This window comes from Rhinolophus sinicus, linkage group LG15 (assembly GCF_036562045.2).
Source record: "Rhinolophus sinicus isolate RSC01 linkage group LG15, ASM3656204v1, whole genome shotgun sequence".
In the NCBI taxonomy this organism is placed as follows: Eukaryota; Metazoa; Chordata; class Mammalia; order Chiroptera; family Rhinolophidae; genus Rhinolophus; species Rhinolophus sinicus.
Window position 1 is genome coordinate 1,941,487 of NC_133764.1, and position 20,373 is coordinate 1,961,859.

The 20,373-nt window shown below is 39.9% G+C and overlaps 1 protein-coding gene across 9 annotated transcripts in view; it reads left to right on the forward strand.

The window, feature by feature from the left end:
* The window catches only part of TNFRSF13B (TNF receptor superfamily member 13B), a 63,178-nt gene that overhangs the window by 33,338 nt on the left and 9,467 nt on the right, over positions 1-20,373 (forward strand). For 4 of the 9 annotated variants that reach the window (XM_074319806.1, XM_074319809.1, XM_074319807.1 and 1 more), the window contains 2 exons: positions 8,145-8,282; positions 11,018-11,254. In XM_074319806.1, the coding sequence (XP_074175907.1) occupies positions 8,174-8,282; positions 11,018-11,254 (346 nt within the window). In that variant the 5' untranslated portion in view covers positions 8,145-8,173. Of the gene's footprint in view, positions 1-3,012; positions 3,104-6,684; positions 7,112-8,144; positions 8,283-11,017; positions 11,255-20,373 lie in introns of those variants that run through there. The other 5 variants (XM_074319812.1, XM_074319805.1, XM_074319810.1 and 2 more) reach the window with 4 other exon arrangements.

The window sequence follows — 20,373 nt, forward strand, 5'->3', positions numbered from 1 at the left end:
GATTACTGATTCAATCTCCTTACTTGTTATAGGTGTATTCAGATATTCTTTCTTCATGTGTCAGTTTTTGTAGATTGTATGTTTCTGGGAATTTGTCCATTTATTTGCATTATTCAACTTGTTGGTGTATAATTGTTCATAGTACTTTCTCATAATCTATACCCTCACTTTCAATTCTGATTTTAGTAATTTTATGCTCCTCTCTTTTACTTAGTCAGTCTAGAAAAAGGTTTGTTAATTTTATTAAACTATTTAAAGAACCAACTTTTGGTTTTATTGATTTTCTCTTTTAGTTTTTATATTATCGATTTCATTTATCTCTTCTCTAATATTTATTAGTTCTTTCCTATGCTACTTTGGGTTTAATTTGCTCTCTTCTTTTTCTAGTTCCTCATGGTATACAGTTAGGTTATGATTTGAAAATTTCTTCTTTCTTAGTGTATGCATTCACAGCTACAAATGTGCCTCTTAGCATTACTTTCACTGTATCCCATTACTTCTGGTATGTTGTGTTTTTGTTTTCATTTATCTCAAGGTATTTTCTAATTTTCTTTGTGATTTGTTCTTTGACCCATTGGTTATTTAACAGTGTGGTGTTTAATTTCAACATATTTGTGAATTTTCCAGTTTTTCTTCTGTTACTGACTTTCAGTTCCATTCCATTTTGATCAGAAAAGATACTTTGAATGGTTTCAATCTTTTCAAAACTATTAAGACTTGTTTTGTGACCTGGTATGTTATCTATCCTGGAGAATGTTCTGTGTACACTTGAGAAGAATTTGTATTCTGCTGTTGAGTGTAGTGTTGTCCATATGTCTGTTATATGTAATTGGCTTATAGTGTTGTTATATGTAATTGGGTTATAGTGTTGTTCAAGTCCCCTCTTTTCTTATTGATTTTTTGTCTGGTTCTGCTATCTATTACTGAAAGTGGTGTATTGAAATATCCCAATATGATTGTAGATATTATTGTATTTTTCCCTTCAATTCTGTCATTTTACTTTCATGTTTTGGGGCTGTGTTGTTGTGTGCATATATGTTTATAATTGTTATATCTTCTTACTGTATCAAACCTTTTATCAATATATATTGTTCTTCTTTGACTCTTGTAACACCTTTTGATTTAAAGTCTATTTTGTTGACAATAATATAGCCACTTCAGCTCTTTTGGTTATTATTTGCATGGAATATATTTGTTCACTGTTTTATTTTCAACCTCTTCATGTCCTTTTATCTAAAGTAAGACTCTTGTAGACAGCATATTAGAGGGGTACTGTTTTCTTTTTAAATCCAATCTGACAATTTCTGCTTTTTAAAAGGGGAGCTTAGTTCATTTACAATAATGTGATTACTGATAAAGAAGGATTTACTTCTGTCATTTATCTATTTGTTTTCTGTATATCTTATATTTTTTTTTATTCCTCAATTTCTCCATTACTACCCTTTCTTCTATTTAGTTGATTACTTTTAGTGCACCATTTTGATTCCCTTTTTCTTTCCTTTTCTGTTTTCTGTTTTTGTTTGTTTGTTTGTTTGTTTGTTGTTATTTTCTTAGTGGTTACCTTGGGGATTACAATTAACATTTAAAAATTTTGAATAATACTAACTTAGTTTGAGTAGTATACAAACACTCTCCTCTTATATCTCTGTCCCTTCCCATTTATATTGTTGTCACAGATTGCCTCTTTATACATTTTATGCCCGGTTGCATAGGTTTATAATCATTGTTTTATGTACAGGCCCATTAAGTCATATAGGAAAAAAGAAGAGTTACAAACCACCTAAAAAGTACAATAATACTAGCTTTTATATTTACCTATGTAGTTACCTTTACCAGTGTTCCTTATTTTTTCTTATGGCTTCAAGTTATTGTCTACTGTACTTTCATTTAAGCATGAAGGACTCCCTTTAGCATTTCTTGTAGGGTAGGTCTACTGGTAATGAACTCTCTTAGCTTTTGGTTATCTAGAAATGTCTTAATTTCTCAATTTTTGAAAACTAGTTTTGCTGGATATACAATTTTTTTTATTAAAGTTTATTGGGGTGACAATTGTTAGTAAAGTTACATCAGTTTCAGGTGTACAATTCTGTAATACATCATCTATATATCACATTGTGTGTTCACCACCCAAAGTCAGTTCTCCTTCCATCATATATTTGATCACTTTTACCCTCATCTACCAACCCCCTCCCCACTTACCCTCTGGTAACCACTAAACTATTGTCTGTGTCTATGAGTTTTTGTTTCTTCATTTGTTTGTCTTGTTCCTTTGTTGTTTTCAATTTTATATCCCTCATATCAGTGAAACCATATGGTTCTTGGCTTTTTCTGTTTGACTTATTTCACTTAGCATAATAAGCTCAAGATCCATCAATGTTGTTGCAAATGGCATTATTTCATCTTTTCTTATGGCAGAATAGTACTCCATTGTAGATATATATACCACATCTTCTTTATCCAATCATCTATCAAAGGGCACTTTGATTATTTCCATGTCTTGGCTACTGTAAATAACGCTGCAATGAACATAGAAGCACATATATGTTTACAGATAAATGTTTTCAGATTTTTTGGATAGAGAGGGATTGTTGGGTCATATGGTAATTCTATTCTTAACTTTTTGAGGAACCTCCAAACTGCCTTCCATAGCTGCTGCACCAATCTGCATTCCCACTAACATTATATGAGGGTTACTTTTTCTCCACAGCCTCTCTAACACGTGCTATTATTTGTCTTGTTGATGATAGCCATTCTGACTGGGGTGAGGTGATATCTCATTGTGGTTTTTATTTGCATTTCTCTGATGATTAGTGATGTTGAGCATTTTTTCATGTGTCTACTGGCCATTTGTATGTCCTCCTTGGAGAAATGTCTCTTCAGGTCTTCTGCCCATTTTTCAATTCAGTTGTTTGTTTTTTTGTTGTTGTATTGTGTGAGTTCCCCTTATCAATCAACGCTTTCAATAATGGATATACAGTTCTTGGTTGACAGGTTTTTTCTTTTTTCTTTTAGGACTTTAAATATATCATCCTATCGCTTTCTGGCCTCCATGGTTTATGATGAGAAATCAGCTGTTAATTTTATTGAGGATCCCTTGTATATGGCAAGTTGCTGCTTTCATAATTCTCTCTTTGTCTTTGGGTTTTGACAATTTTATTACAATGTATCTCAGTGTGGGTCTCTTTGAGCTTATCCTATTTGGAGTTTGTTGAGATACTTGAAATTGTATATTCCTGACTTTCCTAAGATTTCATCCATTATTTCTTCTTATTATTAATTTTTGCCCCTTTCTCTCTCTCTTTTCCTTCTGGAACTCCTCTAAGCATATAGTGATATGATTACTGGGGTCCCACAAGTCCCTAAAGTTCTGTTCATTTTCCTTGTTCTTTTTTATTTCTGATTCTCAGACTAAATAATTTCAATAGTCTTATCTTTAGGTTCAATAATCCTTTCCTCTGCCTGCTCAAATCTACTGTTCAACCCCTTCAATGAGTTTTTCATTTCAGTTATTGGACTTTTAAATTCCAGAATTTATGTTTGTTTTCATTTTTAATAGACTATTTTTAGAGCAGTTTGGGGTTCACAGAAAAGTTGAGTGGAAAGTACAGAGATTCCCATATACTCCCCTACACCCTCACGTGCACAGCCTCCTTCACGATCAATGTGCTGCACCTTCTGGTACATTTGTTACAATCAATGAACCTACATTAATACTTCATATCGCCCATAGTCCATAGCTTACATTAAAGTTCAGTCGGTGCTGTACCTTCTATGGGATTTGACAAGTGTGTAATGACATGTATCTACCATGGTAGTATCATATAGAACAGTTTTACTGCCCTATGAAATCCCTTGTGCTCTGCCTTTATGTCTCCTCCCCTCAAACCCTGACAACCACTGATCTTTCTACTGTTTCCCTAGTTTTGCCTTTTCCAGAATGTTATATGTCTGGAATCATACAGTAGCCTTTTCAGCTTGGCTTCTTTCAGTTAATTATATGCATTTAAGGCTCTTCCATTTCTTTTTATAGCTTAATAACTCATTTCTTTTTAGTCAGAATAAATTCCATTGTTTGGATTTACCACAGTTTGCTTATCCATTCACCTACTGAAGGAAACCTTGGTTACTTCCAAGCTTTGGTTCCTTTCATACAACTTGTATCTCTCTATTCATATTCTCATTTTGTTCATTATTTTCCTGATTTCTTTTAGTTCTTTGTCCATGGTTTCCTTTAGCTCATCAAACATATTTAAGACAGTCGATACAACCTCTTTGACTAATATTTCCAGTGTATAGGTTTCCTTGGAGATAGCTTTTCTGTGAATGTGGCATGTTTTTCAGTTTTTTGTATGTTTTGTAGGTTTTTTGGGAACTGGGCATTTTGAGTATTATGTTGTAGAAACTTGGGAAATCTGGTTCTCCCACTCCTCAGGGGTTGCCGAATGTTGCTTTTGAGGGCTGAAGTCCATTTGTGACTTTTCCAAACTAATTTTACAAAGTATGTATTCCTTTTGTGTGGCCACTGAAGTTTCTGTTCCTTTATCTTTGCAGTCAGCCAGTGACCTGACAAAAATTTCCTTAAATGTCTGGTTCCCAAAAGGTATGTGTGGGCAGAGAGTACTATTGCTTTAAATCCCTTGGACACGACATCAGCCCTTGGACCACCAACAATGGCCACCAACTTTTATGCTGGCCCCTTAGTGATCAAAAGCAGCAATTGGCAATCAGAACCCACAATCCCAATAGATGGTGGGCAAGGTCCTCATTGCCCATCCAAGTTCCAGCAAATTGCACCAGCAACATGAGCCACTGTCCACACTGCTGTCTACAGGGGGCTGGGGACTGGGGAGTGGTAGCAACTATGTTCAATAGGCTGAAATGCACCAAAATTTATCAACCTCTTCAACCAGCCCTCCCCTGTACAGCTCCAGAGTTCCAAAAATAATTACTTCAGAGAGTGGCTACCAGTTCAGAAAGTGAACGGGCAGATTACTGGAGCGGAAGCCGTCTTCCCTGATGTCGTTCTCATATCCTGGTTTTGATGTGATATTTACGCTGACTTCCTAACTAACAAAGCTCTGTGGGTAACCTGCTTGTTCTCAAGAAGATTTTAGAATTTGCTCGTACTCTCTAGTGCTCCACATCATTTCATGATGAGGGTGTTGGTTTGTGCCAGACACCAGATTGGCTCTTTGAATCCAGAAGCTAATGTTTTTCAAATCTGTTTTCTCAGAATTCCTCTTAGTCAACTTTTGGACTTCCTAAAATGATTCCATAATTTTCATATCTTTTTTCTCCCTATTTTCTGGGAAATTTCTTCAGTTACATCTTACAATCCTCCTACTGATGTTCTTACTTTGAGTATTATATTTTTAATTTCTAGTAATTTTTATTTTATGCCTATTATTTTCTTAAAAATAGTACACCATTCTTTTTCCTGAATGTAGGAATTCTCATATGTTCCTGAGGATATCAGTTGTCACTGTTTTTGTCTTTTTATTTTCTTCTGTTCCCTGCACTGTTTATATTGACTCCCATCGTGTTTCTTCTGCTTGCCGTGTTGGACTCTCTGGCATGTAGAGGTGGTGCTTCAATATTAAATGATCCTTGGCTGTTGGTTCACAATTCAGACTGAGACTCTAACAGCTTATTGGAAGTTCTGGGTAAATGAATGGGGTTGCTAATGTAGAAGCTTTGCTCTGGGATGGTCAGGCAGCAACGTGGTCATTTTCTTGAGAGAATCTCCCAGTCAGTGCCTCCAGGTCTTTTCCTTTGGGTCAATTTTCCTAGAGCAGAGTCTTCTAATTTCCTGCCAGTTGCAGGAAGAGAAAGGAGACATTTTTTAAAACCTGGCCACCACACTTTTTAGGTAGTGGCTGGAGGAGAGTGGATTTTAATGCTACCCTCAGCTGTGTCTGAGGAGACTCCTAGTTTTCTGCCTGGGTGGACAAGGGATTGTCACCTGTCAGAGTATGAAATTCTGGCTGGAGTTAAGCCCTCTTTGTATAAGTTCCAACAAGTTCTTTTTTTCATTGCTTTACCCTCCCATCCACAACTGTTAGAGATACCTGGTGTCTCCAGTCCTGGAAACTTACTGGGATTCTGTGGCTCAAATCAGTTTCCTTACCCCAATGGGTTTCAAAGTAGAGAGGTCTTAAACTGAAGTCACTCACTCTGGTCCACCTGCCTTTCATCTTCCAAAATGTTGCTGACGTCTGTCCCCTGTTACAGTAACTTCTTCCATTCTCTTATCTTTGAGGACAAATATCTTTTCCTGTTCTCTTAGTAGGGTTTCAAGAAGGAAGGAAGATAAATCCATGTATTTAAGCTGTGATGTTAAACTGGGAGCCACTGTTCTTTTCTAAGCTTGCTTTCATTAAAGAATAAATGAATGCCTTGCAGGACGTTTTAAGGGAGAAGTTGTCGGAGGAAGCAAATGTCATGAGATCAGACAGAAAAATATGGGCGATGAGATGCATTCATACAGTGGAAAACTCACCAATAAAAAACAAACTGCTGACAGACCTTAGCAGGGAAGCGTCTCGGGGAGCCAATGAAACCAGATGCAAAAGTTCAAGAATGGGCAATATGAACAACCTACAGTGATAAAAGTCAGAATAGAAGTTACCTGTGCGAGTGGGCGTTGGGTGGGAGGGGCCCCGAGAGAGTCTTTGGGGTGCAAGAAATGTTCTGTATCCTGATGTGGGTGGTAGTGACGCATAGCACAGCAGTGCCCCTTACATGGCTTCACTTCTTGTGGTTTCAGCTAGCCCCCCATCAACCAAGGTCCGAGAATATTAAATGAAAAATTCCAGAAACAATTCCTAAGTTTTAAATTGTGCACCATTCTGAGTGGCGTGATGCAATCTCACACTGTCCCTCTCCATCCTGCCCAGACGTGAGTCCCTTTGTTCAGTGACTCCACGCTGTGCACACTCCTCGCCCATCTTAGTAGCGTCTCAGTTATCAGAGCAACTGTTTTGGCATCTCAGTGCTTGTGCTCAAGTCACCTTTATTTCACTTAATAATGGCTGCAAAGCACAAGGGTAGCGATCCTGCCAATTTGGACATGCCAAAGAGAAGCCAAGAAGTGCTCGCGTTAGGTGAAAAGGTGGGTACTGTGCATAAGACGTTTTGCGAGACAGAGAAACATTCACATAACTTTTATTACGGCATATTGTTATAATTGTTCTATTTTATTATTAGCTGCTGTTAATCTCTTACTGTGCCTAATTTATAAATTAGAGTTTATCATAGCTATGTGTGTATAAGAAAAAATAGTATATACAGGGTTCGGTGCTCTCCGCAGTTTCAGGCATCCACTGGGGGTCTTGAACATATTCCCTGTGGATAAAGGGGGACCACTGTATACATATGGAAAAATTCATCAAGCTATACACTTAGCATCTGTGTACACTACACATGACATTGCATGTGTCTCATACCTCAGTAAACAAGGAAAAACAGAAGGAAATTGCCAATTATTGAGTGCTTGCAATATGCTAGGCACTGGCTAGATCTGCTTTTCTTTTTATTCATTTAAAGAGCAACTACTGTGTCCTAGGCACTCTCTAGGTTCTCAGGACACAGCAGCAAACAAACCAAATTAGACAGAGCCCTGCCCACATGATGTTTATAGTTAATGGGGGAGACAACATCAAATAATCACACTCATGAGAGTAAAGTGACAACTAAAGGGCATATAAGCGTGCAGAAAACAGGGTGTCTCCTTGTCTGTGGGGAGAGTCAGAAAGGCTTCCCCAAGGAAATGAAGTTGAAACAGAGATCTAAAGGATGAGGAGGAAATAACCAGCTGAGAAGGTGGGAAGAGGGCATTTTCTGCAAAGGGAAAGGATGTGCAAAGATCCTGTGGTGAGAAGAGGCGTGGCAGGGAAAGTGCCAAGCAGGGAGTGGCTGATGTGAGGGAGGGGCCTCAGATAGGCGTTTTCACAGATGGGGAAACTCGGGCTCAGGGAGGTGAGGTGGCTGCCCCAGGTCACTCAGCGGCTACAGCTGCGGTTGAAAGCCACTTTTGTCTGGTTCCCCCTCTGCTCACCGAGACAGAGTGGGAATATGAGCAGGAGAGCTGCCTGGGTTCCAACCTCCAGCGGGTGCCAGCTGCCCTCACACTCCCTGCCTCTCAGCTCCGCAGGGCCTGCACACGAGGGTGACCATGAAGCCATGCCCGGAAGAGCAATACTGGGATCATCTCCTGAACGACTGCCTATCCTGCAAATCCATCTGCAGCCGTAAGATTCCACAAACCTGTGCAGACTTCTGCAGTGAGTTCTGGGACCTGAGCCCAGGGGATGACTGGGTCACCTCCCTCCTTTCCTCCCAGAGGTCCCTCTGGCCCCACCGCACTTGGGTGCCTGAGGAGGGGGTGGTAGAAGGAGAGTTACAATGTGATACCCCTTCACCCCTCGATCTTCTGCTCTAGCCACACTGGCCTCCTTGAAGTTTCTTGAATATGTTGTATTCTTTCCTGCCTCAGGGCCTTTGCACTTGTTGTACCCTCTGGATGGAAAACACTTCCTCATTCTTCTTCCCTTGACTCCCTCCTACCCAACCTTAAGGTCTTAGCCCAAATGTCAGATGTCTTCTCTGACTGCCCAATCAAAATTAGGCCTTCTTTTATCCTCTGTTCTTACTTTCTATTAAAACTTTTTATCATATAAGTTATTAAACATAGACAGGATAGTATAATAAACCCCTGCCGACTCATCATTGGCTTTAAATTTCTGCCGTTTTATTCCCCCACCAATTTTTTTCTTGTGTATTTTAAAGCAAATTCAAGAACTCGTATCACTTTACCTGTAAATACTAGATCATGAATCCCTAACACACAAGGACCTTTAATATGTAACCTCAATATCTTATCACCCCCAGCAATAATCCCTTAACATCATCTCTACTCAGGCCCCCAATTTTCTCTGATTGTCCTGAAAAATACATTTTGCTTGCTATTCTTTTTCATAACTTGTTCTTGTCCTTAATGGAACTTATCCCAATTTGTATTATGTTCTTTTGTGGGGGTTTTTTGTTGTTTCATGTGTGTCTCAACCACCAGATTGTGAGCTCCTTTCCTTACCTGAGTTTAGCACAGTGCCTGTCACATAGTAAGTGCTTCATAAATACTGGTCAAGTGGAGCTCAGAGAGACTGAGTGACTTGCCCAAGATCACACAGCATAATAGTGGAAAGCTTAGGAACCAGAACTCTTTGATTCCAAAACCATGGCATTTATTGTGTCATTCTGCAAGTATTCATGGAACTCTCTAGCCCTTTGGAAATAAGAATCTCACATGACCCTTAAGGAAATTATCATCTAATGGGAGATTTCTCTACATTTCAAAGTAGAAAGGTAAAGTACCATAAAATGCCACAGTTGGGAAAGACTACATCCAGCTCTTGGGTTGGGGAACAGGGAAGTGTTCTTGGAGGAAGTGCCCCCTGAGATGAAGTGTTAAGAGTTGGTAGGTGAGGAAGTCAGCTGAGGAGGACGGCACTCCTAGGAACGGGACCAGTGTGATCAAAAGCAAGGCCCAGAGGAAGGTTTGTGAGGTCAGGCAGTAAGGGCCGGTGGCCAGGGGCGGTCAGGAACCAGCTGCGACAGCCACACTGTGGTCCCTGAGGAGGGGAGGAGATCACACAAAGCCCCAGGAGCACCACTGCCATTAGGTTACCTCTGCCTCGTGAGTGGCAGTCCAGTGGTCCTGAGCAACTCAGCGGAGCCCTGGGGCCAGGGCAGGGCCAGGACAGCGGGCGGTAGTTGGTTTTATAAGGGCCATCTGAGTCTTCCCTAAGGCTTCAGTTCCACCATCTTTCTGGCCTTTTTCTTTATTCTGTCGAGGACATAAGGATTGGTGTGCTGCTGTTGCAAAGAGGCACAAGTGAATATCCTACTGTGTTTCCCCCAAAATAAGACTGGATCTTATATTAAGGTTTGCTCCAAAACACGCATTAGGGCTTATGTTCAGGGGGTGTCATCCTGAAAAATCATGCTAGGGCTTATTTTCCGGTGAGGTCTTATTTTCGGGGAAACACAGTACTTAAACCTTCCATTAACTGATCATTTATTTATTATGTGCCAGGCACTGTGCTGGGTACTTCAAATCCTCAAAACAACCTTAAGAAGTAAATATTATTGCTCCTCTCTTTGAAATGAGGAAACCGAGACACAGAGAGGTTAAGACCCCACAACCTGCAAGTAGTAGAGCTAGGGGTACCCCAACCCCATTTGGCTTTGAAGTCTGTGGTGTTAACCTGTGTCTTGGCACCGCCTCTGAAATGTGCTCTTAGAATACCCTATGTGAGTCACATTTTCATGTAAATCGAATCTTATTTTAAAGACAAGAGAAGCTGCCCTGTAAAAGTATAGATTTCTGTTATGTGCTCAAAGTTGCTCTCTTAAGGCAAGTGTGGTTAGACTTTATTTTGCTTGCTTCTGCTCTTTGGCACTGATACCTGTTTAACCTCTGGTAATTCTCATTTATTATTAAGACAGAAGAAAATAATTTGAACTTTGCCACCTTTTTTACAGCCTCCTCTCCCAACTTTCCAAGGAAGATTTTGGCTTTCCCCTCCAATCCTTATGTTGACATGAAATATGTTTCTTCTTTCTGAGGCTTGAAAAATGCAAGTAAAGAAATTTAGTGACAATGTAATCACCTAGATATCAATTTTAAAAGATAACAAGAAAAATGCTTATATGTGTAGAAACTAAAGAATGTACTTTTAAATAATCTGTGAGGAAGAAATAATGAAAAGTAAAAACGTTTTAAACTAGATATAGAAAAAAGACTACATATCAAAGTGTGTGTGATGTGGCTAAACCAATACTTAGAGGACAATGTATAGCCTTACCATCGCATATTGGAAAAGGACTTGGATTACCCTGGAATTGATTTGGGGGAAGTAGATTGATTTTTTTAAAAACTTTGATGCTCTTTGAGGTTAGACACACCACTCCTACAGGTCTCTTTCACCCAGTAGCATCAATCATTTCTGTCTCCCAGAGTCACTCAGTTGCCGCAAGGAGCAAGGCAGGTACTATGACTTGCTCCTGAGGGACTGCATCAGCTGCGCCTCCATCTGTGGACGTCACCCCAAGCAATGCACATACTTCTGTGAGAACAAGTTCAGGAGCCAAGTGAACCTCCAGCCAGAGCTTAGAAGACAACAGATAGAAACCAGGTCAGACATCTTTGGAAGGTACCAAGGATCAGAGCAGAGAGGCTCGGAGGCAGGTCCAGGTAAGCCACCTGTGTGGTTTCTGAGTGAGTGGAAGGCCAAGCACCAGAGCTAAATAAGGAGGGTCTGCAAAGAGGAAAGTCCAGGGTCCAGGCAAATAGCCAGAAGAGTCAGGGAGTTCATCACAGGATAGGAAAAGATCCGGGCAAAATATCCAGAAACCTGTGGGCAGAAAGAAAGCAGGAAAAGAAAAGACTTGATTGTTGAGAGGCTTTTTCTAAATTAAAATCTTTTTTCAATTACAGTGACATACAATATTATATTAGTTTCCTATATGCAACATAGTGATTAGACATTTATATAACTTATGACGTGCTCTCTCCAATAAGTCTGACACAACACGCAGTTATTACAATATTATTGATGTTCTTTGTTCTGTACTTTACATCCCCATGACTGTTTTTATAACTGGCAATTTGCACATCTTAATACCTGCCCCCTTTTCATCCATCCCCCAAACACTCTCCCATCTGGCAACCATAAAAATGTTTTCTATATCTATGAGTTTGTTTCTGTTTTGTTCATTTATTTTGTTTTTTAGATTCCACAGAGAAGTAAAATCACATGTTTTTCTCTGTGTGACTTATTTCACTTAGCATAATACCCTATAGGTCCATCTATATTGTCTCAAATGGCAAGATTTCATTCATTTTTATGGCTAAGTAATATTCCATTGTATATATATATACCATATTTGCTTTATCCATTCATCCATCAATGGACACTTAGGTTGCTTCCATATCTTGGCTAGTGTAAATAATGCTTGCAATAAACACAGGGTGCATATATAATTGCAAATTAGTGCTTTGGGTGTCTTTGGATAAATATCCAGAAGTGGAATTGCTGAGTCATATGATAGCTCTATTTTTAATTTTTTGAGGAATATCCATGCTGTTTTCCATAGTGGCTGCACCAATGAACAATCCCATGAACAGCTCACAGGGTTCCCTTTCTCCACATCCTCGCCAACACTTACCTGTTGATTTATTGATGATGGCCATTCTGACAGGTGTGAGGTGATACCTCATTGTGATTTTGATCTGTATTTCCCTGATGATTAGTGATATTGAGCATCTTTTCATATGTGTACAAATACTGGCCTTCTGTATGTCCTCTTTGGAGAAATGTGTACTCAGATCCTCCGCCCATTTTTTAATTTGATTGTTTTCTTTGGTGTTAAGTTGTGTATGTTTCTTATATATTTTGAATATTAACTCCTTATCGAGTGTATCATTGTGAATATCTTCTCCCATTCAGTAGGTTGATTTTTTCAGTTTGTTGATGGTTTCCTTTGCTGTGCAAAATACTTTTTGTTTTGATGTAGTCCCATATGTTTATTTTTGCTTCTGTTTCCCTTGCTCAATGAGACATATCCAAAAAAGTATTACTAAGAGCAGTGTCAAAGAGTATACTGCCTGTGGTTTCTTCTAGGAGTTTTATGATTTTGGGTCTTACATCTAAGTCTTTAACCCATTTTGAGTTTATTCATGTGTATGGTGTAAGAAAGTGATCCATTTTAATTCTTTTGTGTATATCTGTCCAGTTTTCCCAACACCATTTATTGAAGAGACTGTCTTTATCCCATTATATGTTCTTGCCTCCTTTGTCATAGATTAATTGACCGTATAGCCATAGGTTTATTTTGGGGTACTCTATTCTGTTCCATTGATCAGTGTGTGTTTTTATGCCAGCACCATGTTGTTTTCATTACTATAGACCTGGTATACTTTGATATCAAATAGCATGATACCTCCAACTTTGTTGTTTCTCAAGATTGCTTTGGCTATTTGGGGTCTTTTGTGATTCCATATAAATATTAAGATTATTTGTTCTAGTTCTGTGAAAAATGCCATTGGTTTTTTTGATAAGGATTGCATTGAATATGTAGATTGCTTTGGGTGGTATGGACATTTTAACTATATTAATTCTTCCTATTCATGAATATGCTATAGCCTTCCATTTATTTGTATCTTCTTCAATTTCTTTTTTCAATTTCTTATAGTTTTCCAAGTACACGTCTTTTACCAACTTGGTTAAATTTATTCCTAGGTATATTTTATTCTTTTTAATGCAATTATAAATTGTTTTCCTAATTTCTCTTTCTGATAGTTTGTTATTAGTGTATAAAAATGCAACCAATTTCTGACTATTGATTTTATATCCTGATACTTTACTGAATTCATTTATTAGTTCTAATAGTTTTCTGGTGAAATCTTTATGGTTCTCTCTATATATAGTATAATGTGGTCTACAAATAATGACAGTTTTACATCTTCCTTTCCAATTTGGATTCCTTTTATTTCTTTTTCTTGTCTGATTGCTGTGGCTAGTACTTGCAATACTATGTTGAATAAGAGTGTGAAAGTAGACATCCTTTTCTTGTTCCTGATCTTAAGGAAATCCCTTTCAGCTTTGAGTAAGATCTTAGCTCATATGTGGTCTTTATTATGTTTAGGTATATTTTCTGTATCTCCACTTTGCTGAGAGTTTTTTATTATAAATGGATGTTGTATTTTGTCAAATGCTTTTCCTGCATCTATTGATATGATCATATGATTTTTATCCTTCACTTTGTTGTATCACATTCATTGATTTATGGATATTGAACCAACATTGCATCTCAGAAATAAATCCCATTTGATCATGATGTATGACCTTTTAATGTATTGCTGAATTTGGTTTGCTAATATTTTGTTGAGGGTTTTGGCATCTATGTTCATCAGGGAAATTGGTCAAGAATTTTTTATTTATTTATTTTTTTTTGGTGGTGGTTTCTTTGTCTGGTTTTGGAATCAGGGTAAGGCTAGCCTTGTAAAATGAATTTAGGAGCCATCTCTCTTCTTCAACTGTTTGGAATAGTTTGAGAAGGATAGGTATTAATTCTTTGAATTGGTAAAATTCATCTGTGAAGCTGTCTGGTCCAGGGCTTCTGTTTGTTGGGAGTTTTTTGATTACTGATTCAATTTTGTTAGTACTTATTGGTCTGAGTCAGCGTTGGAAAATTGTATGTTCCTAGGAATTTATCCACTTCTTCCATGGTGTCCAATTTGTTGGCATATTATTGATCATAGTAATCCATTGTATTTCTGTGGTGCCGGTTGTCACTTCTCTTTCATTTCTGATTTTATTTATTTGGTCCCTCTTTTTTTTTTTTATGGGTCTGGCTAATGGTTTATAAATTTTATCTTTTCAAAGAACCATCTCTTGGTTTCACCGATCTTTTCTATTGTTGTCTTAGACTCTATTTCATTTATTTCCTCTCTGATCTGTATTATTTCCTTCTTATTATTATTCACTTTCGGTCTTGTTTGTTCTTCTCTTCTAGTCCCTTTAGGTGTGAGGTTAGATTGTTTATTTGAGGTTTTTCTTGTTTCTTGAGGTAGGCCTGTATTGCTGTGAATTTCCCCCTTAGAACTGCTTTGACTGTGTCCTGTGGATTTTTGAGATGTTGTGTTTTTCACTTACATTTGTCTCAAGGTATCTTTTGATTTATTCCTTGATCTCATTGTTAAGCCATTCATTGTATAGTGGCATGTTATTTAGCCTCCATGTGTTTGGGTGTTCTTCATTTTTTTCTTGTAATTGATTTTTAGTTTCATACCATTGTGGTCAGAGAAGATGCTTGATATGATTTCAGTCTTCTTAAATTTATTAAGACTTGCTTTTTGGCCTAATGTGTTGACTATCCTGGAAAATGTTCCATATGCACTTGAAAAGAATGTACATTCGCTGCTTTGAGGTGAAATGTTCTAAAAATATCAATTAAGTCCATCTGCTCTAATGTGTCATTTAAGGCCCCTGTTTCCTTGCTGATTTTCTGTCTGAATGATCTATCCATCGATGTCAATAGGATTTTAAAGTCCTCTACTATTGCTTCATTACTGTTAATCTCTCCCTTTATGTCCATCAATATTTGCTTTATATATTTAGGTGTTCCTAAGTTGGGTGCATAGATGTCTGCAAGAGTTATATTGTCTCTTTGGATTGAACCCTTTATCATTATGAAATGCCCTTCTTACAGCCTTTGTTTTAAAGCCTATTTTGTCTGATAAAATTATTGTTACCCCAGCTTTCTTTTCACTTTTATTTTCATGAAAAATATTTTTCTATCCCTTTACTTTCAACCTGTGTGTATCTTTCGATCTGAAGTGGGTCTTGCATTTCTTAAAATATGTACAGGTCTTGCATTTCTTAAAAATCAAATCAGCCACTCTGTGTCTTTTGATTGGAGCATTCAGTCCATTTACAGTTAAATAAATTATTGATAGGTATGTAGTTATTGCCATTTTGTTGTTTTCTGATTGTTCTTGTAGTTCTTATTTATTCCTTTCTTATTCTTTTCTCTCTTCTCTTGTATGTTGATGACTTTCTATAGTGTTATGTTGGGACGTCTTTCTTTTTTTTTTTCTTGTAGATTTTTGTTTTGTGGTTACCATGTGTTTCATGGTAGGTTTATTTTAAGGTGATCATCACTTAAGTTCAAACACATTCTAAAATCATTACAATTTTTACTCCCTGCCTCCATGTATACATTTTGATCGTTATTTTTAAATTTTTGTTCATGGGTGTATCCCTTAATTTATTGTTGTAATTACACATGCTCTTCCTACTTTTGCCTTTTAATATTTGTACTAGCTTTATAGTTGGTTGATCCACTGCTTTTACTAAGTGTTTCTCTTTGTCAATGAGAATTTTTTCTTTCCTGTTTTCTTATTCATATTTTTGATGTGTTTTTTTTTCCCTAAAGAAGTCCCTTTATCATTTCTTATAATACTGGTTAAATGGTAATGAACTCCTGTAGTTTTTTCTTGTCTGGGAAACTCTTTATCTCTCTTTTGATTCCAAATGATAGTCTTGCTGGGTACAGTAATCTTGGTTGTCTGTCTTTGTCTTTTGTCATTTTGAATGTTTCCTGACAATCCCCTCTGGCCTGCAAAGTTTCTGTTGAGAAATCAGCTGATATAATCTTATGGGAGCTCCCTTGTACATAACTGCTTTTTAGATTCTTTCTTTTTCTTTAACCGTTGGGATTTTAATTATGATGTGTTCTAGTGTGGGCCTCTTTGAATTCATGTTGTTTGGGACTCCCTGCACTTTCTGGACTTGTATGTCTATTTCCTTTGCCAGGTTAAGGAAATTTCCAGTCATTATAGCTTCAACTAGGTTTTCAATTTCTTGATCTCTCTCTTCTCCTTCTGGTAACCCTATGATGTGAATGTTGGTATGCTTAAAGTTGTCCCAGAGGTCCCTTAAACTGTCCTCATTGAGTTTTGTTTTCTTTTTTCTGTCCTGATTGGATGCTTTCTGCTACCTTGTCTTCCCAATCACTGCTTTGATTCTCTGCTTTATCTAATCTGATGTTGATTCTTTCTACTGTCTTCTTCATTTCAGTTATTGGTATTTTTCAGTTCTGATTCTTTTTTATGTTTCCTGTCACTTTGTTGAAGTTCTCACTGAGTCTGTCTATTCTTCCTTTAAGTTCTTTGAGCATCCTTATAACCAGTGTTTTGAACTCTGTATCCCATATATTAATTGTCACCATTCATTTAGTTCTTTTTCTGGAGTTTTCTCATGTTCTGTCATTTGGGAAATGTTTCTTTGTCTCCTCATTTTGACTGTCTCCCTGTTTATTTCTATGTATTAGGTAGATCTGCTACATCTCTTGGTCTTGACTGAGTGGCCTTATGTAGTAGGTGTCCTGTGAGGTCTGTGTCACAGTCTCCCTTGTCACCTGAGCCAGGAACTCCAGGGGTGTCCCCTGTGTGGGTTGTGTGTGCCCTCCTGTTGTAGCTGGGCCTTGATTGCTGTTGGCATGTCAGTGTGTGGGAGTGACCCTCAGGCTGAGTGGCTGTGAGAGCTGGCTGTGACTACAGCAGACAAGCTGTTGTCCAGGGACTGATCCCACAGAGCAGGAGTGACTTTAGCAGGGTTCTGGGGCTAGTTGAGTTCACCCTTCTGGTGTGCCATTTGTGGAGCTGGTTAGATGGTCTTCTGGTGTGGTCTGAAGCTGGCCACCAGCTGTGTTCGTTCTGGAGCCTCTTGAAAGGGGCTTTGGTTCAGGCCACGTTCAGCTTCCTTTTGTGCCAGGCTTGGGCCTACCTGGTGGGAGCTACATGGTGACCTGTATGTCCCTCAGTCTTTTTGAGCTGCTGCCCCTGCTGGAGCCCAGAGCAAGTGAGTTTGTGAGCAAGCGAGTCTTTGTAAGGACCCCTCTAGAGGAATACCTGGGACTCTAGCAGCCCTCTGTCTCACTCAGATGCAATCTCACTGGTTTTCACAGCCAGATGTGATGGGGACTCCTCTTCTTGGCACTGGTGGCCCAGGCTGGGGAGCCTAGTCTGGGACTGTGACTCCTCAGGGGGGACCTCCACAGCCAAGATAGCCCTTCTAAATCTTAATTTACACTCTGTGGTATGGGACCTGCACATTCCATGTCTCTGCCCCTCCTACCAGTCTCGTTGTGGCTTCTTCTTTATATCCTTAGTTGTAGGACTTCTGTTCATCTAGTCTCCAGGTGCTTGTCAATGATGTTTGTTCTATAATAATTTTGATGCGATTGTGGGAGGAGGTAAGGATAGTGTTTACCTACTCCACCATCTTGACCATAATTCATTGAGAGCCTTGTAATGGAGGTTGACTGAGTTCTTAAAACACAGGCAGCAAGTTACCAGCAGAGCTGACTTTGTGAGCAAGATCTCTAATTCCATTCAGAGGCAATGGGGACTTCCTAAGAATGAGAAGGGAAAAGTATTGCAAAAAAGCTTATTGTTGGGTTTAGCCACTTTGGACATGGTGAGGATAGTCCTTTGGGAAGGGCATCTACCAAGTGCCATACATTGAAAGGATTTAGTTATCCGCCCAGAAAACACCTCTTGGCTCACCTACCATACTCTGTGGTGTCAGAAAGGATGGGAGGGGTATGTCTTATGGATCCATAAGCACTTGGTGTTTACTCTGCTCTTGGTTGGTCAGTGGAGAGACAATAGGCCTGAAGCTCCCAGGGTGCTGATTGGTTTCTTTCCTTTACTGTGACTTTCCTCGTGATAACATCAATTCTGTGAGGCCAGGCCCTAGTACCAAGATTCCGGAGGGCAGGCCTTATGTGCTCTGATAATGGAAGTTGCCCAGTTCCAAGTTCTATGCGGTTAGACTGTTGTCTCTTACTCTTATGCTCTCTTTTAGTGAGCTGTTGCCATGTAACAAACAGCACCAAAACTCAGTGGCTTACTATTCCTCATGAGTCTAGGATTTGGCTGGGGGTAGCTGTGTCCGGCTCTCTCAGCTGGAGGTGGCTCTGCTCCATGTTTCTCCTCCTCCTCCTGGGACCAGCAGACTGGCAAGGCTTATCCTTCTAATGATGATGGCAGGAGTATAAGAGCCAGAAAATACAAGGCCTCTTGATGCCTACGTTGGGAACTCGCATTATTACATCATTGCTTCTGCATTCTATTACTCAAGTTGCAAAGCCAGCCATATTCAAGGAAGGGCAAACAGATGCCACCTCTTGGTGGGAGGAGAGGCAAATAATTTGTGGCCATGGTGAGTTTGTGGCTGCCTCTCTCTCGTGAGGAGAACTGCAGACTCACATGCAGAGGGCATGGCTACAGAGGGGAGGACGAACCGAACCGTAAAGATGGGGGCCACACCTGCTCCTCCAGTGTCTGGTGGCTTGTACGTCTGCCCTGCCGTTGGTGACATATGTGATTCTTCCAGCCAACCCGGATCCTTTCCCACTTCTGTTGCAATAGATTCCCCTTCAGATCAATCCTACCCAGATCAAGAACCTAAGTCTCAAAATTTGGAGTGACTCGCTGAGAGTTGCACAGCGAGTGCATGGCTGAGCTCAGATTCAGGCTCAGTCTGTGGGTTCTCAAATTTCTTTACGCCGCAAGAGCAAAAGTCCTCGAGCGGCGCCCATGGGATTGTCACTCCCTGAGGGTAACCTGCTGCCTGTGGGACACACTCAGCCTTTCCTGTTTGTGACCACCAGCCAAGCCCCATCCTTGGAGTGCTTTGGGGAGAAGCTGGGAGCCTCACCATGGCTTCAGGGATGGATCCCTCAGGATGAGTGGATGAGGGTGTGCAAGGACATGTCAGGGAGCCAGCCAGGTCAGCATGAGCACGCCTGGTTCTGCATTAGCTGTTGCATTCGTACCGTGGCACGGCTAAGGGCCACCACAGGCCTTCTCAGGGCCTCAGTGGCTCACTGTGCCCTACCCCTGCCCTGTGTGTCCCCAGTGGTCTGGGGTTTAGGTCAGTTCTGCTGTCTTCTCTGACACCTGTGTGTGCTGGCAGGGCAGGCGCTGGGCTTGGTGTGAATCGTAAACAGGAAGTACAGGGGTCACATGCCTAGGGCAGGGGCCAGGTGTGGACCTGTTTGAAGGCAGGGGCTGGAGGACACCATGTGACCAGGCCGCATCCAGCTGCACATAGTGGTGGAGCTTATCTATCCCCTGTCCCCAATGTGGGCTCGCCAGATCCTGCCATCCCCCCACTAACTCCCCATTCTGTCCAGGCCCCAGCTTAACCCCACTTCAGGTCTCTCATTCATCCCTCTCGGACTGTCATTTCTCTATTTGATGCATAGCTGTGCATGGGGGAGGCAGCATGAGCAAGGCAGATCCTATCTTGACCCCATGGAAGTCACAGTCTGATGGGAGGGAAGAGACTCATGCAAATGACAAATGAATCCCAGTGCATGGTGGCAACATAACCCAGCTAGGGGTGCTATGGGGAGCAAGGAAGGCTTATCTGAGGAGAGGCCTTTAAGGCAACTAGGGTGACGGTGTAGACTTTGGACTCAGACCCAGGTTCCATCCCTCACTAGCTGTGTGATCTTGAGCAAGTTACTTAACCTCTCTGAGCCTTGGTTCTGTAAGACTGAAATCATATGACTTCATGGACTTGTGAAGATTATAAGAGATCAGTCAGTGAGGATCAATGAGAACCCACTCAACATACGCATATAGTAACTGCTCATTTATAAAGAAAATACATGTTTAAGAGACAAGGTGGAGGAAGGCTGTTCCAGGCAGAGGGAATAGTACGTGCAAATGCTGTGAAGTGTAAGGGAACTGTGGAGGGGCTGGGAGGAGCTTTGTGCTAGCGACAGGTGACCTGA